This window comes from Mus pahari, chromosome 9, assembly GCF_900095145.1.
Source record: "Mus pahari chromosome 9, PAHARI_EIJ_v1.1, whole genome shotgun sequence".
In the NCBI taxonomy this organism is placed as follows: Eukaryota; Metazoa; Chordata; class Mammalia; order Rodentia; family Muridae; genus Mus; species Mus pahari.
In genome coordinates this window covers 48,340,352-48,357,769 of record NC_034598.1, presented here as the reverse complement: position 1 = coordinate 48,357,769, position 17,418 = coordinate 48,340,352, and the positions used below count along the sequence as shown (strand labels likewise).

The 17,418-nt window shown below is 45.9% G+C and overlaps 2 protein-coding genes across 6 annotated transcripts in view; one reads left to right on the top strand and one right to left on the bottom strand.

The window, feature by feature from the left end:
- Positions 1–4,933, bottom strand: part of Dgka (diacylglycerol kinase alpha) — a 27,548-nt gene extending 22,615 nt beyond the window's left edge. Inside the window, exons 1-2 of the mRNA XM_029542023.1 lie at positions 4,862–4,933; positions 3,884–4,128 (exon numbers count right to left, since the gene is read on the bottom strand). The gene's annotated coding sequence lies outside the window, so the exon portion shown is untranslated. The remainder of the gene's footprint in view (positions 1–3,883; positions 4,129–4,861) is intronic.
- A 2,873-nt stretch (positions 4,934–7,806) lies between these two features.
- Pym1 (PYM homolog 1, exon junction complex associated factor) overlaps positions 7,807–17,418 on the top strand; it is a 22,067-nt gene continuing 12,455 nt past the window's right edge. Inside the window, exon 1 of one of the 5 annotated variants that reach the window (XM_021205279.2) lies at positions 7,807–7,996. In XM_021205279.2, the coding sequence (XP_021060938.1) occupies positions 7,957–7,996 (40 nt within the window). In that variant the 5' untranslated portion in view covers positions 7,807–7,956. Of the gene's footprint in view, positions 8,042–8,433; positions 8,540–17,418 lie in introns of those variants that run through there. The other 4 variants (XM_029542386.1, XM_029542385.1, XM_021205277.2 and 1 more) reach the window with 4 other exon arrangements.

Below are 17,418 nucleotides of genomic sequence, written 5' to 3'. Positions count from 1 at the left end.
TGGCTGTCCTGGAACTCACTCTGTAGACCAGGCTGGCCTCGAACTCAGAAATCCGCCTGCCTCTGCCTCCCGAGTGCTGGGATTAAAGGCGTGCGCAACCACGCCCGGCTTGGGACACATACTTTTTAGTGTTCTGGGATACATACTTTTTAGCCAGACCCAGTCTCAAAAAGCAAACAAATAAAACAAAAACAAACAAACAAACAAAAAACCCCAAGGGGGCTAGAGAGATGGCTCAGCAGTTAAGAGCACTGACTGTTCTTCCAGAGGTCCTGAGTTCAATTCCTAGCAACCACAAGGTACCTCAACAACCATCTGTAATGGGATCTGATGTCCTCTTCTGGTGTGTCTGAAGAGAGTTACAATGTACTCACAAAAAATAAATAAATCTTAAAAACAAAACAAAGAAACAAAAACCCAAGAGGGGCTGATGATAAGGTTCAGCAGGTAAAGGAGCTTGCAGTGCAATCCTGTTAACCTTGGTTGCATCCCCAGAACATAGAAGGGTGAGGGCTGGAGAGAGATGGCTCATTGATGAAGAGCACTGGTTATTCTTCCAGAGGTCCTGAGTTCAATTCCCAGCAACCATCTATAATGGGATCTGATGCCCTCTTCTGGCATGTACCATATATACACTCAGAATAGTCATATATAAGTAAGTAAAAATTTAAAAAAGGGGGGGGGAAACATGAGCTGGGTGGTAGTGGCTCACACCTTTAATCCTAGCACAAGGGAGGAGGCAGGAACAGAGGGATCTCTGAGAGTTTAAAGACAGCCTGGTCTAGAGCGAGTTCCAGGATGGACAGCCAGGGCTTCTTTTGCACAGAGAAACTCTGTAAAGGGGGGTGGGGGGAGAGGAGGGGAAGGAAGAAGAGGAAGGGGAGGGAAGGAAGAGAAAGAAAAAGGTAAGAATGAACCAACTCTACAAAGTTGTTTTCTGACCAACACACTTATTTATACTACTGTGGTACCTGTGTGTGTGTGTGTGTGTGCGCGCGCGTGCGTGCGCACGCGCGCGCGCGCACACATACACACACTAAAAATAAACAAAACTTTATAAAAAAGAAAAAAAAGAAGAGGAAGAGAGGAGAAGGAAGATACAGCTGAAGCTCAAGGAAGTCGTGGGCTGGGAGAGCCCAAGACAACTGATAAGCCAGGGAGTGAGGCTCCGGCCCCAGAACACAGCAAGGTCTTTGCCTTCGTTCTGCTCTACTCTCCCTGCCACAATCTGCCCTTCTGATCTCAAGCATGCCAAGGTTTTACCTGACTATCACCACGGTCCTTGCTGTTCTGTCTGATTCGGACATTTCCCATACTCTGAGCAGAGCCGTCTTCTTGTCTCAACTAAAATACTAGCTCCTTCATGAGAACTTCCTTGATGTTGGATACTGTTTATTTATTTATTTATTTTACTTTGAGGCAGGGTCTCACTAGCCCAAGCTGGCTCGAAACTCATGTAAATCTTCTGCCTCCATCTCTTTACTTTTCCCTTTTGGTTTTTCGAGACAGGGTTTCTCTGTATAGCCCTGGCTGTCCTGGAACTCACTTTGTAGACCAGGCTGACCTCATACTCAGAAATCTGCCTGCCTCTGCCTCCCTAGTGCTGGGATTAAAAGCGTGCGCCACCATGCGAGGCTGACTGAATTGTTAATATGGGTTGTACAAATGGTTCTATAAACCTGGGTAGTCGTTTTTGGTGGGGTCGATTAGTCCAAGTTTGGATAAATAGCATGCCACTGAGTGTCCACTTGGCAGTCAGGAAAGTACGAGATAATGTGGAGGGAACATAGTAGGTACTAAGCACTACCTGTGTTCTGAAGGCTCTCTGAGGAGATTTGAAAATGACCTTTTAGGACAATGACATCTAAGAAAAGGACTTTGCCTTTCTGGCCTTCATCAGCGACTATAACTCATCCTTTGCTGCCAACAGAGCTAATGAACATATAAGAGCCTTATGATATATAATAATACGTAAGAGCTTGAACAGCTTAGTTAGCATCTCTGATTATTGCTGGGGAATTTTAGATGATTCCAAAGTTCCGGGAAATGGAGACTGAGGAAGAAAACAAATAAGGAACCAAGAAAAGAGAGAGGCCAAGGCAACTCTCTGGTCATTCCTCACCATGACATGAGTCCTTCCTGTCCCTTCTTTGATTCTCCAGGTCTCACACCTGGGAGAGGCAATATATAATGGAAACTGAGAACTTTTTTGCTTTTATTGTTTGTTTTTGAGCCAGAGTCTCACTATGCAGCTCTTGTTACAGCCTCTTAAATGCTGGGATAACAGGCCTCTGCAGCCACACCCTGCTGAGAATGGACCTTTGAATTAGGTGCAAGCTGGGATCTCAGCTCTGGGATGAGTCCCTTTACTCACTGAACCACATTAAAAATGTAAGGACATCAAGGGAAACTTTGGTTAGACCCTGTCCCCACACACACCCACAAAGTGAGAAAAAGAAATACATTTGGATATTAGGATAAATTGTACTTTTAAGCCAAGAACTCACAAATTCTAGTGACTTCTATCAGTAGCAAGGCTCAACTATGAACCTTCCACTCAAAGTAAAAATACTTATGTCAGTCAGGTACAGGCATGTTGTAGCATCAAGATGGTGAATTTGCCTCTGAGAAAATGAGGAGGTGGCTGGAAATTATTATAGAGTCAGGAACATCTATGGGTTGGGACCTTGGACATGGGGGTTTCTAGGGATCTAGTCAGATGCCCTGACTTCTGTCAGAGTATAGGTTGGCTGCTCCTGGACCTGAAGGAGAGCAAACTATAGGATCCTTGGACCTTAGAGACCTGGAACAAGTCCAAAGTTGTCTTTCAGCTTCATCCCAACCCTGAGGCTATAACCTGGGCTAGTCCAGACAGATGCAGGGCTGGAAGGGTGGTGTCTGTAGTCCTACCCCCAGCTATTTGTGACTCATGCTTCCCTCCTTCCTCCCTCCCACCCCGGGTTTCCCGACTCACCTCTACCAACTTAGGGTGAGACCAGAAGAAACTGACTTAGGGGAGGGAAAGAATCCTACAACATCCTGGACTCAGGATCACAGACAAGACTCTAGACAACCTGTCCAAAGTCCGTCCGCCAAATCTTGGCACCTCTCCTTCTGCAGCTCTAACTTTAAACACTGAATACTAAAGTTGCAGCTATCAAAGAGATAAGGTTTCCACTAACACTTAACGTTTCCTTTCGTTTCATTGCTCACTTTCAAATTCATCATTACTCAAGAATTAGCCTGTTTCTAGGACATTCAGGATGCCCCAGCAAGAGACTTCACAGAGCAGGTACTCCTAGCTTTAGAGCCAAGCCTAAGGAGCTCCACTAACCACATCAGGCATCCCTTTTGCCCAGGGTTGAGGGTCTGTTCTTTCCTCCCCATCCCTGCTACTAGTCAGAGAGGTTTTGTTTTTTTTTTAATTTTAATTTTTCATCTTGAAGCATCAGAATTCATTAGATCACCATAAACATCAGGGATAATTGTGTTGCCTGGATAAGGAGGTGGCACACTATGTTCCTGTACGGAGGGTGTCGTAGGTACTAGTACAGGAGGAAGTTGGCATAGTTGGGGGATGTGGGCTTGTATTTTCTGAGGCTGTGGAGATGACCAATAATATTTGCTTTTCTTCCTCGGTAGTCAGGTCCATTTCTTATTTAAATCTGAAAAGTGGCTTCCCACCCAGTCTTTTCAGAAAACTCCCCGTGACAGGTGTGGGAAGGATCGGAGGCCAAAGAAGAACCCTTCTTCACGCGTGTGGCACCTTGGGTTTTCAAAAGGTACCTTTCTTCAGAGTTCCCAGGAGCTGAGCTTTCCCAGCTCTCCGAGTGAGCAAGAGGGATAAGGGTGGCAGAAAGGTCCTGGGGAAAACGCAGCTTACCCGGGTCTTGCGTCTTGCGCAGCGCTACGGCAGTCCCCGAGTCCCAGCGCAAACCCTTCCAGCAGCAGGCTCCAGCTGTCAACGTTTCCTTCTCTGGACGCCGCAGCCCTCACCCAGCGGGTGGGGCGGCCCCTTCCGCTGCCCTTCTGGCCCGGTGTGAGAGGGTGCGAGTGGCGCGGGGCCCGCGGGGGCTCTACCTTGACCCAGGAGAGCGCACGGTCGGAGCAGGGGCGCCGGAGCCCGAGCTGGGCAGGAGGGGACGGGTTAGGAAGACGCGGCCGCCGCGGGGCCGCCCAGCTCCTGACGACACACTGCCCGCCCCCGACCCAGCCTGCCCTCCTGCCGCGCCCAAGCCCACCACTGTTGCCAGCTTTCCAACACAATCTGCTCCGGGCCTCCAGAGTATCTCCAGGGCTCTGGTTTGTGCCACTTTCTCCACTCCTACGCTTCTGTCTGCCCACGCCTGGGGCAGCTCTACTTCTATCTTTATTTTCTAATTAGTCAAAGCCTCTCCCATCATCCCTTCCTTGGAAGGCCAAGGTAGGGGTCAGGGTGCTGATTGGAACCACCCAGTGACCGGTCAGCAATTGGACGGCCCTCCAATCTCCAAATCGTCACTTTGGACGCGCCTGCCCAAGTCAGTGATTCCACATTCAGGAGAATCCAGAGGGGCAAGGCCAGAGTTGCACACTTCACAACCCTAGACCTAGGTACATTTTTTTCTCCACATAGCTTCACATTGCTCCTCCGAGTTCCTCAGCTCCGCCTCGGACTTGTTTATGCCCAGCCTTTTCTCTCAAAAACCCATATCCTTTCCTTAAGACTAGGGTGGAGGTTTAGGTGCATAAAACACGTTTGACTGTGTTCACCTTTTCTCCATACCCAACCCTAGCACTTTACCCTCTGGCCTTGGCAGATGGCACAGAAGTCGCTGAGCAAAGGTAGAGTCTGAAGGCAGAGCCTTTCAGTTCCTCCTACCTGTTATTGGAGCTGTCGGGACTCTTGGAGCAGCATGGTTGGTGTGAGGCTGAACCGAGAGGAGACCAATGACTGGGGATTTACTGGTAGGGACTAGGGACCCAGGCATCCTGCACCCTGGCCCCGCCCCAAACCCACGACTAACTCCCTCCTACCCTTCTCTGAAGTAGGAGCGTAACAAAGCCTTGGGATCTTGGAATTGTATCCTCTTACAGATGGGAGTAGAAAGGAGTGAGAGAGCAGACTGCTTGTTGAAAACGTGTGTATATATTTGGGTACGGTGAGGGTCAGAGAGAGAGAGAAAGAGAGAGAAGAAAGAAAGAAAGAAAGAAAGAAAGAAAGAAAGAAAGAAAGAAAGAAAGAAAGAAAGAAAGGAAAGGCCCTCTAGTGGAAACAGAGAAGCAGTTCTCAAGTATTTGGAGACAAGGCTGTTGAAGCCACTCCGGGAGTCTAGAGTAGTGGGCTTGCTGCTGCTGTTACTTAAACTCTAGATGCAGATCGGGACTGGAGAGTGATCTGACCCTGTTCTGCTGTCCTTTTCAGGTATGTTCTGGTTTACTTACATCCCGACCCTTCACTACTTTGTTTTGTTTCTGTTTTCGTTTTTCCTCTTCCTCCTCCATCACTGTCACCACTGTGAGCTTCAGTGCCTGGAACTCCAGTGCTGCACCACTCATCTATACCCCTCTCCCACACCCTTCTTAACAGTATATGCTTCACCGTTAGCAAAGCTTATCTCCCCTTCCTACATAGCCTCCTTATTCACAGTCCAACAAACTATTTTTTCCCGAGACAAGATTTTAGTATGTACGTAGCCTAGGCTGGCCGAGAACTTGCCATCCTGGCTCAACCTCTCAAGAGCTGGGTTTACTGGTGTATGCCACTCCTACTATCAACAGACACTTTGGAAGGTCTCTTTATACCTGATCTTGTTCTTAATACTGTAGGATAAGCAAAAACATAAACTTAAGCAAGTGCCTAGATGTCTATAAAGCTTCCTACCTCTTGATCACCATAAACAAAGATTCTGTTTTTGTTTTTGTTTTTGGTTGTTGTTGTGGTTTTTCGAGACAGGGTTTCTCTGTGTAGCCCTGGCTGTCCTGGAACTCACTCTGTAGACCAGGCTGGCCTCGAACTCAGAAATNCNCNTGCCTCTGCCTCCCAAGTGCTGGGATTAAAGGCATGTGCCACCATGCCCAGCCAAAGATTCTGTTTAAATAACACCATGTTCCAAACTACTCTTTGAATCAGTTCTTGCATAAAATCAAAGACTCTCCTACATTAAAAAAAAAAACAAAACACCATAGGTTGGAATATGATTTTTCCAATAAGAGAAACTCAGTCTTTTATTTTATTTTGGTTTTTCAAGACGGGGTTTCTCTGTGTAGCCCTGGCTGTCCTGGAACTGACTTTGTAGACCAGGTTGGCCTTGAACTCAGAAATCTGCCTGCCTCTGCCTTCCAAAGGCTGGGATTAAAGGCATGTGCCACCACTGCCTGGCAGGAACTCAGACTTACTGTAGCATCTTTGTACCCTATTTTGGATCTGTGCTTCACCATACTCCCAGGTCAGTTGTTGGTGGGGGTGATGGAAGAAAAGCAAAGAACCATCTACAGAGGAGGTGTTTGATGTCTATAGTTCCAGGTGCTCATCTCTTTAATCAACCACATCATACAAGTCAGAAAGAAAGAAACCACAATGAACCAAGGGGAAGGAAAAAACAAGCCTGTTTTCCTAGCCTCTTCTTCCTCTGGGTGGGGGTGCACATCCGGGGCCCAGGGCTGGGTCCAGGGCCAGTCTACTGAACAGACAATTGAGTTTCACTTCCTGCCAACCTGCAGAGATGGGGGCAGGATGTCTGAGAGGTACAGCGATGGGGAGTGTCCAGAGATTAAAGAGTAAACAGGTCACACTAGGATTTCCCACCTAATTTTCAGAGGCACTCTTCCATATTCTCATCTTCTTTTCCTCTTTGAGGAAAGGGTACTAGATAGACAGGACTTAAGTCCAACTGATGAACAAACAGATATGAGCTGGTGGTCTTGGGGTGTAGTTCACTGGCCAGAATGGTTGTCTGACTTAATGCTAGCTACACTCTAGGTTCCACTCCCCAGCAGCCCCCCCTCCACCATACACAAATGCAGGAGGAAGCAAAGGCATTGGTGAACACACACACAAAGTGAAGGATTAGAATTATATACATGTAATAACATGTAGTGCATGCAAATAGCATTAAAGTCATTTTGAGACTTGAATTGAAAGAAGGAGAGAGGTCAAAGCTGGGAGAATTGCAAGGATGACAATGTGTGAGCTTTTGAAAACTTAGTTGAGGTTCTTATCAGCCTGTTTTTTTTCTTCTTCTTCTTCTTTTTTTCCTTTTGGTTTGTTGGTTTTTTTTTTTTTTGTTGTTGTTGTTGTTTTTGAGACAGGGTTTCTCTGTGTAGCCCTAGCTGTCCTAGAATTCAGGCTGTAGACCAGGCTGGCCTCGAACTCAGAAATCCACCTCCTTCCGCCTCCCAAGTGCTGGGATTAAAGGCGTGGGCCACCACTGCTCGGTTGTTTCGTTTTAAAGCAGAACATATTGTCTATTGCTGAAGTACTAATATTTCCCCCCTTCTCAATTTGAGAGGCATTTGTTGGACGTTAACGTAAGCCAAAGTTGGGCAATAGAGGAGAGTGAAAGAGTTAAGGAAAAAGCTTTGTAGGAGGAGGGCAGACACCTGAGGAGAGGAGCTTGAGCCAGCACCTTCCTGACAGAAGAGGAAACAAGTTTAACCGGACTTAGCCCCAAAAGAACTAAATTGCTGATGGAGGAGGGGAAGGACCGGGACAGGACTTTGGCGTTCCTTTGAAGAACAAGGCACAACCTAACAAAGGGAGTGGCCTCACAGTCCCCGTGGATCTAAGGGTGGAACTGCCACTATAGCCAAAGCTAATCCGAAGTGTGGGGCGCGGCTAATTAGAATACCGACTGGGCCCGCCCAAAAGCCTTCACCCTGTGCCCTCTGACCCGGGAGGATCCAGTACTGAGCAGCAGGCCAAGAAGTTCCCTCGCCGGCCGCTGAATCCCCAGGGCTGCCCGCCCCAGTTCAGTCATGGAAACCGCCAGCAGCACCCCTGAGGCCACGGGGACAGGTGACCGACTCGCCGTGCGCCGATCTCTGCGCACCCCTTGCATAGGTCTCTGTTCAGTTAACCTGGGCGGCGGAGTAGACCTGCCCACTCTCAGTCAGTCCGGGTTTTCGTGCATCCCTGGGGCTTCTCTGCCCATGCCAACGAGCGCCCTAGGGCTTGGTGCAGGCGAGGGCCTGGCATATTCCTTTCCTCTTTTACCAGCTTTCCTACTGGGTGCCGGCGGGCCTTGAGCCTGCGAGGATTGTCTGGGATAAGGCTTATGTCCAAACTTCTCTTCGAGCCCAGAGGACTGTTTTACATACATCAGGAGGCCAATAGTGGTATCGGTGGTAGTCAAAGAGCCCACGACTGCGAGCGTCTACACTCCCTTTCCCGCCTCCCGCGTCAGAAATGGTGCAGTCTCTCTTTAAGATTAAGATGGTGGCTTGCTAGGGTGAGGACTCCACTTCCGGTGGGGAGGGGGGCGGGACCCCAGCCCGCTCACGCCGGAAGTGGTTCGGGTTCTCAAGATGGCGACTCCCTATGTAACTGACGAGACCGGCGGTGAGTGCGGGGATCGCGGAGCCGCTTCTCCCGGGATTCTTGGGTTAGGGGTTCGGACTTGGAAAAGGGTTTGTGCCACGCCCATCCCGGGGCTCCTCCTTCGCCACGCCCCCGTACCGCCTTCCCCATTCATTCCTTTTGGGTTGTTAGCTGCGCCCCCTTCTGGTCTCGTGTTTGGGGGGGTCTCTGCTTCCGGTCTCCCCAACCCTGGGGTCCTCCAATGTCCCCTGCTCCGGGACCCTTAGGAGCTTCAGCTATTTCTAGCTGTTGGCGTCCCGTACCTTTGCAGGGCTCTCCAGCATTGTGGGCTCCCGCACTATCAGTTCCCTCCAATTCCAGCCCCTCCCCCCCATCTCTTCCTGTGGTGCCTGCTCTCTCCCCTTCCCTGTTTTCATTCTTTCTCTCCGGGCTGTGTCTGCTGATGATCTCATTGCTACATAGTTTGCTTTCCTCACTCTTTGCCCCATCTTCATTTGTTGGGGGGTGGGGGTGGGGTGTCACTGAAATCCAGGGGTGTGAAGGGAAGAGGGATTTAACTTTCAACTTGACTTTTCTCATTGGTGGAGTTTTCCATTTAAAAGTGGGAGAAAACAAACAGGGAAGGATCTATTGGCCTTTCTCTCAACGTCTTTGATGGTTGATAGAAGAACCCCGTTATTTCTTAAAGGTTGAGTAGAACTTCAGCCTAGCTGTCTGAAATGTTGGAAGTCAGCTGTTTGTGTGTGAAACTGAGAATCGGTTTTATGTTTTTGTCTTGTTTGTAATTGCCTCGTCTTTAGAATAATGTGCAATATTGACTTCGAGCTGATCAAATAGATGTATGAAAGACTTGAGAAAAAAGAAAAAAAAAANAAAAAAAAAAAAAGACTTGAGAAAGACATAGTGCAAGCACCTACCTGGTGGCTGTTTTTGTAGCCCTCATTTTGGTCTTCATGTGTGACTAGGATCTTGTAGAAGTGACCCTGTGATTGTGCGGTGATGCACGGCGTGTTTTAAAATATGACGTGTATGCTTCTTGGTTTGCTTTATATGTTCCTTATTAAGTAGACTTCCTATTTTATAATACTCAATGACAGCTTGGTTTTCTGCCACCTTTCCCTGTTCATTTCAAAGTGTTATCGCAGTGTTGCCTTATGCTCTCTACTCAGTAGGTCTTTAGCTAGCAACCAGTATTGTTTGTTTGTTTTTTGTTTTTTTGTTTGTTTTTTAAAGACGGGGTTTCATTATGTACCCTTGACTGGCCTGGAACTCCTAATGCAGACCAAACTTGTCTTGAACACAGAGTGATCCTCCTGCCTCTGCCACTCAGGTTCTGGGATCAAAGGCATGAACCACTGTGCCCTACCTTTAAAAAGCAACTTTCTTCTTTAACCCTCCTCCAATCCCCAGATGTGATCTCACTATGTGGCCCTGGCTGGCCTGGAGCTCACTGTGTAGACCAGGCTGGCCTGGAACTCATAGAGATCCACTTGCCTCTGCTTCCCAAGTTGTGGGATTAAAGGCGTGTACTATCATCACAGGCAGTTTGCAGCTTTTAATGTGTATCTTCTTACTCTTTTTATATTCCATCTGACCCCTGCCCTGCCATAGAGATATTTTCTGTTCTTTGTGACTCTATAGAAGAGGAAAATAAGCTGTTCTTTTGCCTCTCTGCTTTTCAAATGCAATTATAGCAAAATGGCAGTGTTCCTATCTACTGCCCACAGATTATGTTTTCTTTTTTAAGACTTATTTTATGTGTGTGAATGTTTTACCTGTGTGTATGTCTGTGCATCATTTGTGTGGTTGGTGACCACAGAAGTCAGAAGAGGTATTAGATCTGGAGCTATAGAGTTTGAGCTGTAGGCCACCATATCAGTGCTGGGAATCAAACCCCCAAATCCTCAGTCCACTGCAGGAGCCGCTCTTAATCCCTAAGCCAGCTCTCTAGCCCTTTTGTTTTTATTTTTGTTACTCTGTCTGTAGCAGCTTGGGAACACTCTGAACTCTCTCGTTCCGGAGCACGAGGTCATTGACGTACCTTTGTATTTTCAGCTACACCTCAGGATTACTACAACCTGGACCTCATCTGTGACACATTTCCTTTCAGGTATTCCCCTTCGCTTTAGCCTCCTCACCAGTCGCCATTTGACTGTCTCAAACCCACAGAGGCAGCTTTTTGCCCTCTTTAGGTTTTCTGGTTGTGTGTGTGTGTGTGTGTGCGCGCGCTCGAGTGCGTGCATGAAGGTGTGATGTGTGTACTTGCCTGTGTGCACGTGCATGTGTGGGTGTAGGTCCACATGCATGTGGAGGCCAGATAGATGTTGATGTCAGGTGTTTCCTTGACCACCTCACTTAACCACCACCACCACCTTATATCTGACAGGATCTTTCACCGTAACCCAGAGTTTGGTGACTCAGCTAGTCTAGATAGTCAGGGTGCACCTGGGATCCTGTCTCTGTCTCCCAAGTGCTGGGATTGTAGGCATGCCCCCAGCCCACAGTGTGAATGTGGATGGATGCTGGTGATCTGAGTTCTTTATATTAATGTGGCAAGTGCTTTAACTTGTGAGCCATATTCCCTAGCCCCCTCTTTTCTCGTTTTTATTTTTTGGCTGTTTCAGGTAGAGTCTCTTGCAGTTCAGGCAGGCCTTGAACTCCATCCAGTTCTTCCTGTCCCCACCTCCTATGCCTGCATTGCAGGTATTCAGGTCAGAACTGCACGTATCTGTCTTTGTCTTGAAAGGTATCCTTCAACTCTTTTCTTGGCTTCTGATTTTAGACTGTAATATATTACTAGAAAATCGGAAGTTAGAAGATTCAGTCTAGTGTTAACTTCTGTCAGTATCACAGCTTTTTGCCAATTCCTGCTTCCTGCAGGCCTAAATTCTCCTATGACTATTTTACCAGACTGTCATTAGCCCTTTAATTCCTCCTTTTGTGGCAAATACCCTTACTTTCTATTTCATTGGAAAATTAGGGCCTGTCATTTCTGTTCTCTCGGCCTCAGCCAGGTATCTGTCACTCTCCTTCCTCCCTTTCTCCTGCCCTCCGTCAGAATTTCACCTCAGCAGCTTGAGCGCTGCTCGGATTATAGGCGTGGGCTGCACTGGTTGAGTCCAGATTTCTTGAATCTTGGGTCTGGCTGGCCTGTAGCCTGTAGTCGACTGTGATTATCACCCCTAGTGCTTCCTTCCTCTCCTGTGCTGCTTATGCCATTTTCTCTTCCAATGCTGAATGTCTAACTTCTGGCTCTACTGTCACCTTTCAGATTCACCTTTTCTGATCCTTCCATTGTTATTTCCTATTATGGGTACCGTTTTCTAGAGCAACTTATTATTATTATTTTTTTGTCCCTTTTTAAGACTTTAGATTTTATTTATTCTGAAACAGTGAGATGGTATAGACTTGGCTTTTCAGAACAGCTTTAGATTTTTAGAACAGTTGAGAAGATGTTTCAAAGAATTTCTATATACCTCATAACTTTCCTTTTTACTAGCATTTTTATATTGATAAAGTGTACATCTTACTGTACACTAATCAGTATCAGTACATTATTACTAAAGTCATAGGTTATTCAGGGCAAGCATAGTGGTTCATACCTGGGTTCCTAGCACTTGGGAAGTAGAGACAGAAATCCTATACTTTGAGGCCAGCCTAGGTTACATAGACCGTGTCTCCAAAAAGCCCAAGTTATGGAAACTTCCTTAAGCTGGGGGTGATGGCCCAGGCCTATAATTTCAGCACTTAGAAGTTAGAGACAGTCTTATCTTTTGAGTTTAAGGATCTACACTGAAAGAGAGAGAGACACACAGAGAGAGACCTTTCATAATTTTTTTTCTGATCCAGGATCTCATCTAGCATGTTATCATATGTAGGCCTCATGTCTCTGATCTAGCATGTCATCACATGTAGGTCTCATGCCTCCTTAAAGAGTTTCTCACACTTTTCTTTTTTTTTTTTTTTTCTCTCACACTTTTCTTGCTCTCAGTCATCTCTAGGGGCTTTTTTTTTTTTTTTTTTTTTTTTTTTCAGGGTTTCTCTGTATAGCCCTAGCCCATTTGTGATTTTTAGAGGCCAGAGGCTGGCAGCTGGTGTTCTGCTCTTTCTGCCACATTCCCTCCGGAGAGCACCTCTTGTTGGGTCACAGGTGCGTGGTGACACCTGCCTTTTTACGTGCATGCTGGTGATGCTTTTAAGAGTATTTTAGTAAGTTTTATGAGTGTTTGCCAACATACATATGTGCTTGGTGTCTATAGTCAGAATATAGAAACGATTGTTAGCTGCCACTTGAGTGCTGGGAATTAAACCTAGGTCCTCTGTAAGAGCAACAAGTGATCTTAGCTGATGAGCCAGTTCTCCAGCCCCAGTGGTTCTGAGGGTTCTAACTCAGGTCCTATGCTCCCACAGCAGTGCCTTTACCCAAAGCTACTCCCAACAATCTTCAGCAATGCTAGGCATGTATTTTAAAGACCACTCTTCTATTGGAATTTCTTCTTTCTTCCTATTCCCAACTCTCTGTCTCCTCTCCCTCTCCCTCTGTGTGTGTGTGTGTGTGTGTGTATGCTCGCGCGTGCGTGTGTGTATACCTGGGAAGTTTTGAACTTTGGATCTATCTTTCCTTTTTTCCTAACCCAAACTCTCTGTCCTCTGTGTTTACACACACACACACACACACACACACACACACACACTCCAGGTTTGTATGAAACACTGTCTAGCCCAGGGAGGTCTTGAACTCTGGATCTACCTTTCCTCAGCCTACTGAGTGCTAGGATTCCATGTGTATGTCACTATCCCCAGCTGTTTGATGTTTCTGTCATTACATTTAGACTAGGTGGTTTTGGAGGAAAACAATAGAAACAGGTTACAGGTTGTAAGATAACAGTGATTTCCCCTACCTTGTGTATAGTAACACTGATATCTGTCTGAAGTAGTGTTTATAAAGTCTTTCCACCGTAAAAATTTACTTTTCCTCATTTAAAATGTTTATTTTTATGTGTATGGGTGTTTTGTCTGGACATATGTCTCTCTTATTTGTGTGCCTGTTGCCAGAAAAATCCTCTGGAACTGGAGGTATAGGCAGTTGTCAGCTGCCAGTGGGTGCTGGGAGCTGAACCCAGGTCTTCTGGAAGAGCAGTTAGTGCCACCCCCACCTCATGCTTTATAGAGGCTATGAGTCACTGTGAGCCCAGGTAAGGGATAGATGGTAGGCTTCCCTTTTTTTTTTTTTTTTTTTTCCAAGACAGGGTTTCTCTGCTCTGTGTAGCCCTGGCTGTCATGGAACTCACTTTGTAGACCAGGCTGGCCTCAAACTCAGAAATCCGCCTGCCTCTGACTCCCACCACCACACCCGGCTAGGCTTTCCTTTTTAAGGACAGATTATTTGATTATTTGGAGTCTTCTTCCTAACATGTTTGGGTTGGTGTGTGTGTGTGTGTGTGTGTGTGTTTCTTTTTTGTTTTGCTTTGTTTTTGGTTTGTTTTGGCTTTTTGAAACAGGGTCACATTTGGTAGACCAGGCTATCCTGGAATTCACTAGGTAGCACTCACAGTAGTTTTCTTGCTTTAGCTTTCCAACTGCTAGATTTACAGGTGAGAGTCTATATATACACACACACAGCATCTCTCCTGTTTATTCAGTCGATTACTTAATATTATTTTGCTGATGTTTTATATTAGGGTTAGCTAGTATTCATTTATTTTTCAACCTTTTTTGCTTTACTTATTTTGGGTAGGGGTGGGGTGCTTGTAATGTCAAGAATAGATTCCAGGCCTGGAACATTTTAGGCAAGAGTTCTACCACTCAGCTATACCTCCAGCTCCCAGCTCCCAGCTGCCATTGCTTCATTGTTTGTTTCAGACAGAGTTCTCTGTGTAGCCCTGGCTGTCCTGGAACTGGAACTCTGTGTAGATCAGGCTGGCCTCTAACTTAGAGATCTGCCTTTTTAATGCTGGGACTAAAAGTGTGCACGCTGCATCCAGCTTGCCCTCAGCGGAGCTCAGGTGGCCCTTGTGCTTCGGACTGTAGGTGGTGCATGTTGTGCCTGGCTCAGGTACATCATTTGTCCTACTACCTGCTGTTACATTTGTCGGATTCCTTTCTTCCCTTTGTCCTTTCCTTCCTCCATTATTTTTGTTATTTTAGCCAGGATCTCCTTTTCTAGCTCTGGCTAGCCTGGTTCTTGCTGTCTAGACTAGCCCGACTCAACTTGCAGGTATCCTCGCCTCTCTTGTACTGCTAGAACCACAGGCATGTGCCATATTTTTAAACATTGTTGACTCGAATGATGTGTACATATGTTTGTATCTTTTTTGACTTCATGTTATGATATTGGTGGTATTCTTTGCTATTAAAAGTTCTTTAGCTGGGGATGTGGATATAGAATAATGGTTGAACGCTTACCTACTATATATGAGGTCCTAGGTCTGTCCCTAGTATTGCAGAAACAACTCATTAGTCTGGATGTGATGGTACACATCTGGAGTCCTAGCACCTCAGAGGGCTGAGTGAGGTGTGGTGGGTCACATCTGGAGTCCTAGCACCTCAGAGGGCTGAGTGAGGTGTGGTGGGTCACATCTGGAGTCCTAGCATCTCAGAGGGCTGAGGCAGGAGGATCACTTGAGCTTGTGACTTTGGAGCTAGCCTAGGCTGACAGGAAAAAAAAAGTTCCTTCTTTTTGTCTGGTTTAAATTTTATTTTTCTTTATGTGTATGAGTGCTTTTCTTGATGGCATGTATATGTACACCTGTGTGTGTGTGTGTGTGTGTGTGTGTGTGTGTGTGTGTGTTGGGTCCCTTGGTTATGGGTGGTTTTGGCCACTGGGAACTGAACTTGGGTCCTCTGCAAGAGCAACAAGTGCTCTTAATTGCTGGGCCATTTCTCCAGAAACACCCCCACCTTAACTTTTAAATGTGAATCGCTTTGTGAATGTGCATCCTTGTTCAGATACCTTGCTAATATTGTTAGTGTGTGTTCTGCCAAAGTGAGTACAAAATAGTTGTTAACGAGCTGTTGGGAAGATTGCTAGATGATAAAACGGATGATAGGACGATTAGCTTCCTTGTTTTACACAAAGCACATAGAGCTTGCTGGATTTGTCTTAAGGTTTTTTTTGTTTTCGTTTTTGGTTTTTTTTGTTTGTTTGTTTTTGTTTTTCGAGACAGGGTTTCTCTGTGTAGCCCTGGCTGTCCTGGAACTCACCTTGTAGACCAGGCTGGCCTCGAACTCAGAAATCTGCCTGCCTCTGCCTCCTGAGTGCTGGGATTAAAGGCGTGCACCACCATGCCTAACCTTTAAGTTTTTTTCTTATGTTTCTCTATTTATACATATTAGTGGCTGTGTGCACGTGTGTGTGCAAAGGGCAGAGGTTGTTGATCTTGGGTATCCACTTGAACACCCCCACACAGCACCTTTTTTTTTATTTTTTTATTTTTTTTTTCAGATAAGATCTCACTGAGTAGGCTTGGATGGCCTAGAACTCACTATTAGACAAGGCTGACTTCAAATGCACAGAGATCCACCTGTCTCTGCTCCCTGATTAGAACCAAAGGTATACAGTATCATGCCCAGCTCCACATTGTTTTTCTTTTTTAAAAAAGATTTCTTTCTTTATTAATTATATATAAGTACACTGTAGCTGTCTTCAGACACTCCAGAAGAGGGCATCAGATCTCATTACGGATGGTTATGAGCCACCATGTGGTTGCTGGGATTTGAACTCAGGACCTTCGAAAGAGCAGTTGGTGTTCTTAACCGCTGAGCCATCTCACCAGCCCCCACATCGTTTTTCAAAGACAAGGCTCTCTGAATTTGGAGCTCACTGTACAGCTAGGCTGGCAGCTGAGCCAGTCCAAGGGAGCCTCCTGTCTGTGTCTCCCTAGTTCTCAGGCATGAGTTCTGGGGGTGGCATCCTAGCCCTGTGGGTGCAGGCATGTACCTCTGTGCTGGGATTCTTGTGCTTATGTAGAGGGCACTTCACCAACTGAGCCATTTCCCTGGCCCCTGTGCTTTTTAAATGTCTATTTCCTTTTATTAGTAAGTTTGAACTTTTTTGTACATTTGTGTATTTATCTGTATTTATTTGGATGTGTGTGAGCATTTTCTCATGTGTGCCAAAAAACACCTTAAGGGAATCAGTCCTTTCTACCATGTGTCAGGCTAGGCCAAAACCACCTTTCCTGGCCAGCACTCTGCCAGGTCCAGTGTATAGTAATAATGCTACAGCCCTTGGAATTCAGGGTTTTGATTTTAGTTTCTGATACTGTTTACTAATTGTAACTTGGGGAATGTTAATAAACTTCTCATCATGTATAAACTGGAATAAACTGGAATGATATTACGTGGAGTTGTGAAAATTAAATAAGATGCCTATAAATATTGAGCCCTATAATTGTTTCCGTTATCTTTTGAGAATCGGCATTTATTCTGCTCAGATACTAACTACCTGTGTGCTCAGGATGCAGCTTGGTAGAGTGCTCACCTGGCTTGCACAAAGCCTTGGGTTCAGTATACAGCAGATTGTGGTGGTGTGTGTCTGTAATCCTAGAACTAAGGAGGCAGACACAGAGGAATCATAAATTCAAGGTCATCCTCAGCTGCATAACAAGTTTGAGTCTGCCCTGGGCAACATAAGACCATGAAGATAGAAGACACTCTTCTATAATATGAGCACAAACAATCTATAGAATCTATAGAAGACACTCTTCTATGAGCACAATCTATAGAATCTATAGAAGACACTCTTCTATAATATGAGCACAATCTATAGAATCTATAGAAGACACTCCTATAATATGAGCACAATCTATAGAAGACACTCTTCTATAATATGGGCACAAACAATCTATAGAATCTATAGAAGACACTCCTCTATAATATGAGCACAATCTATAAAATCT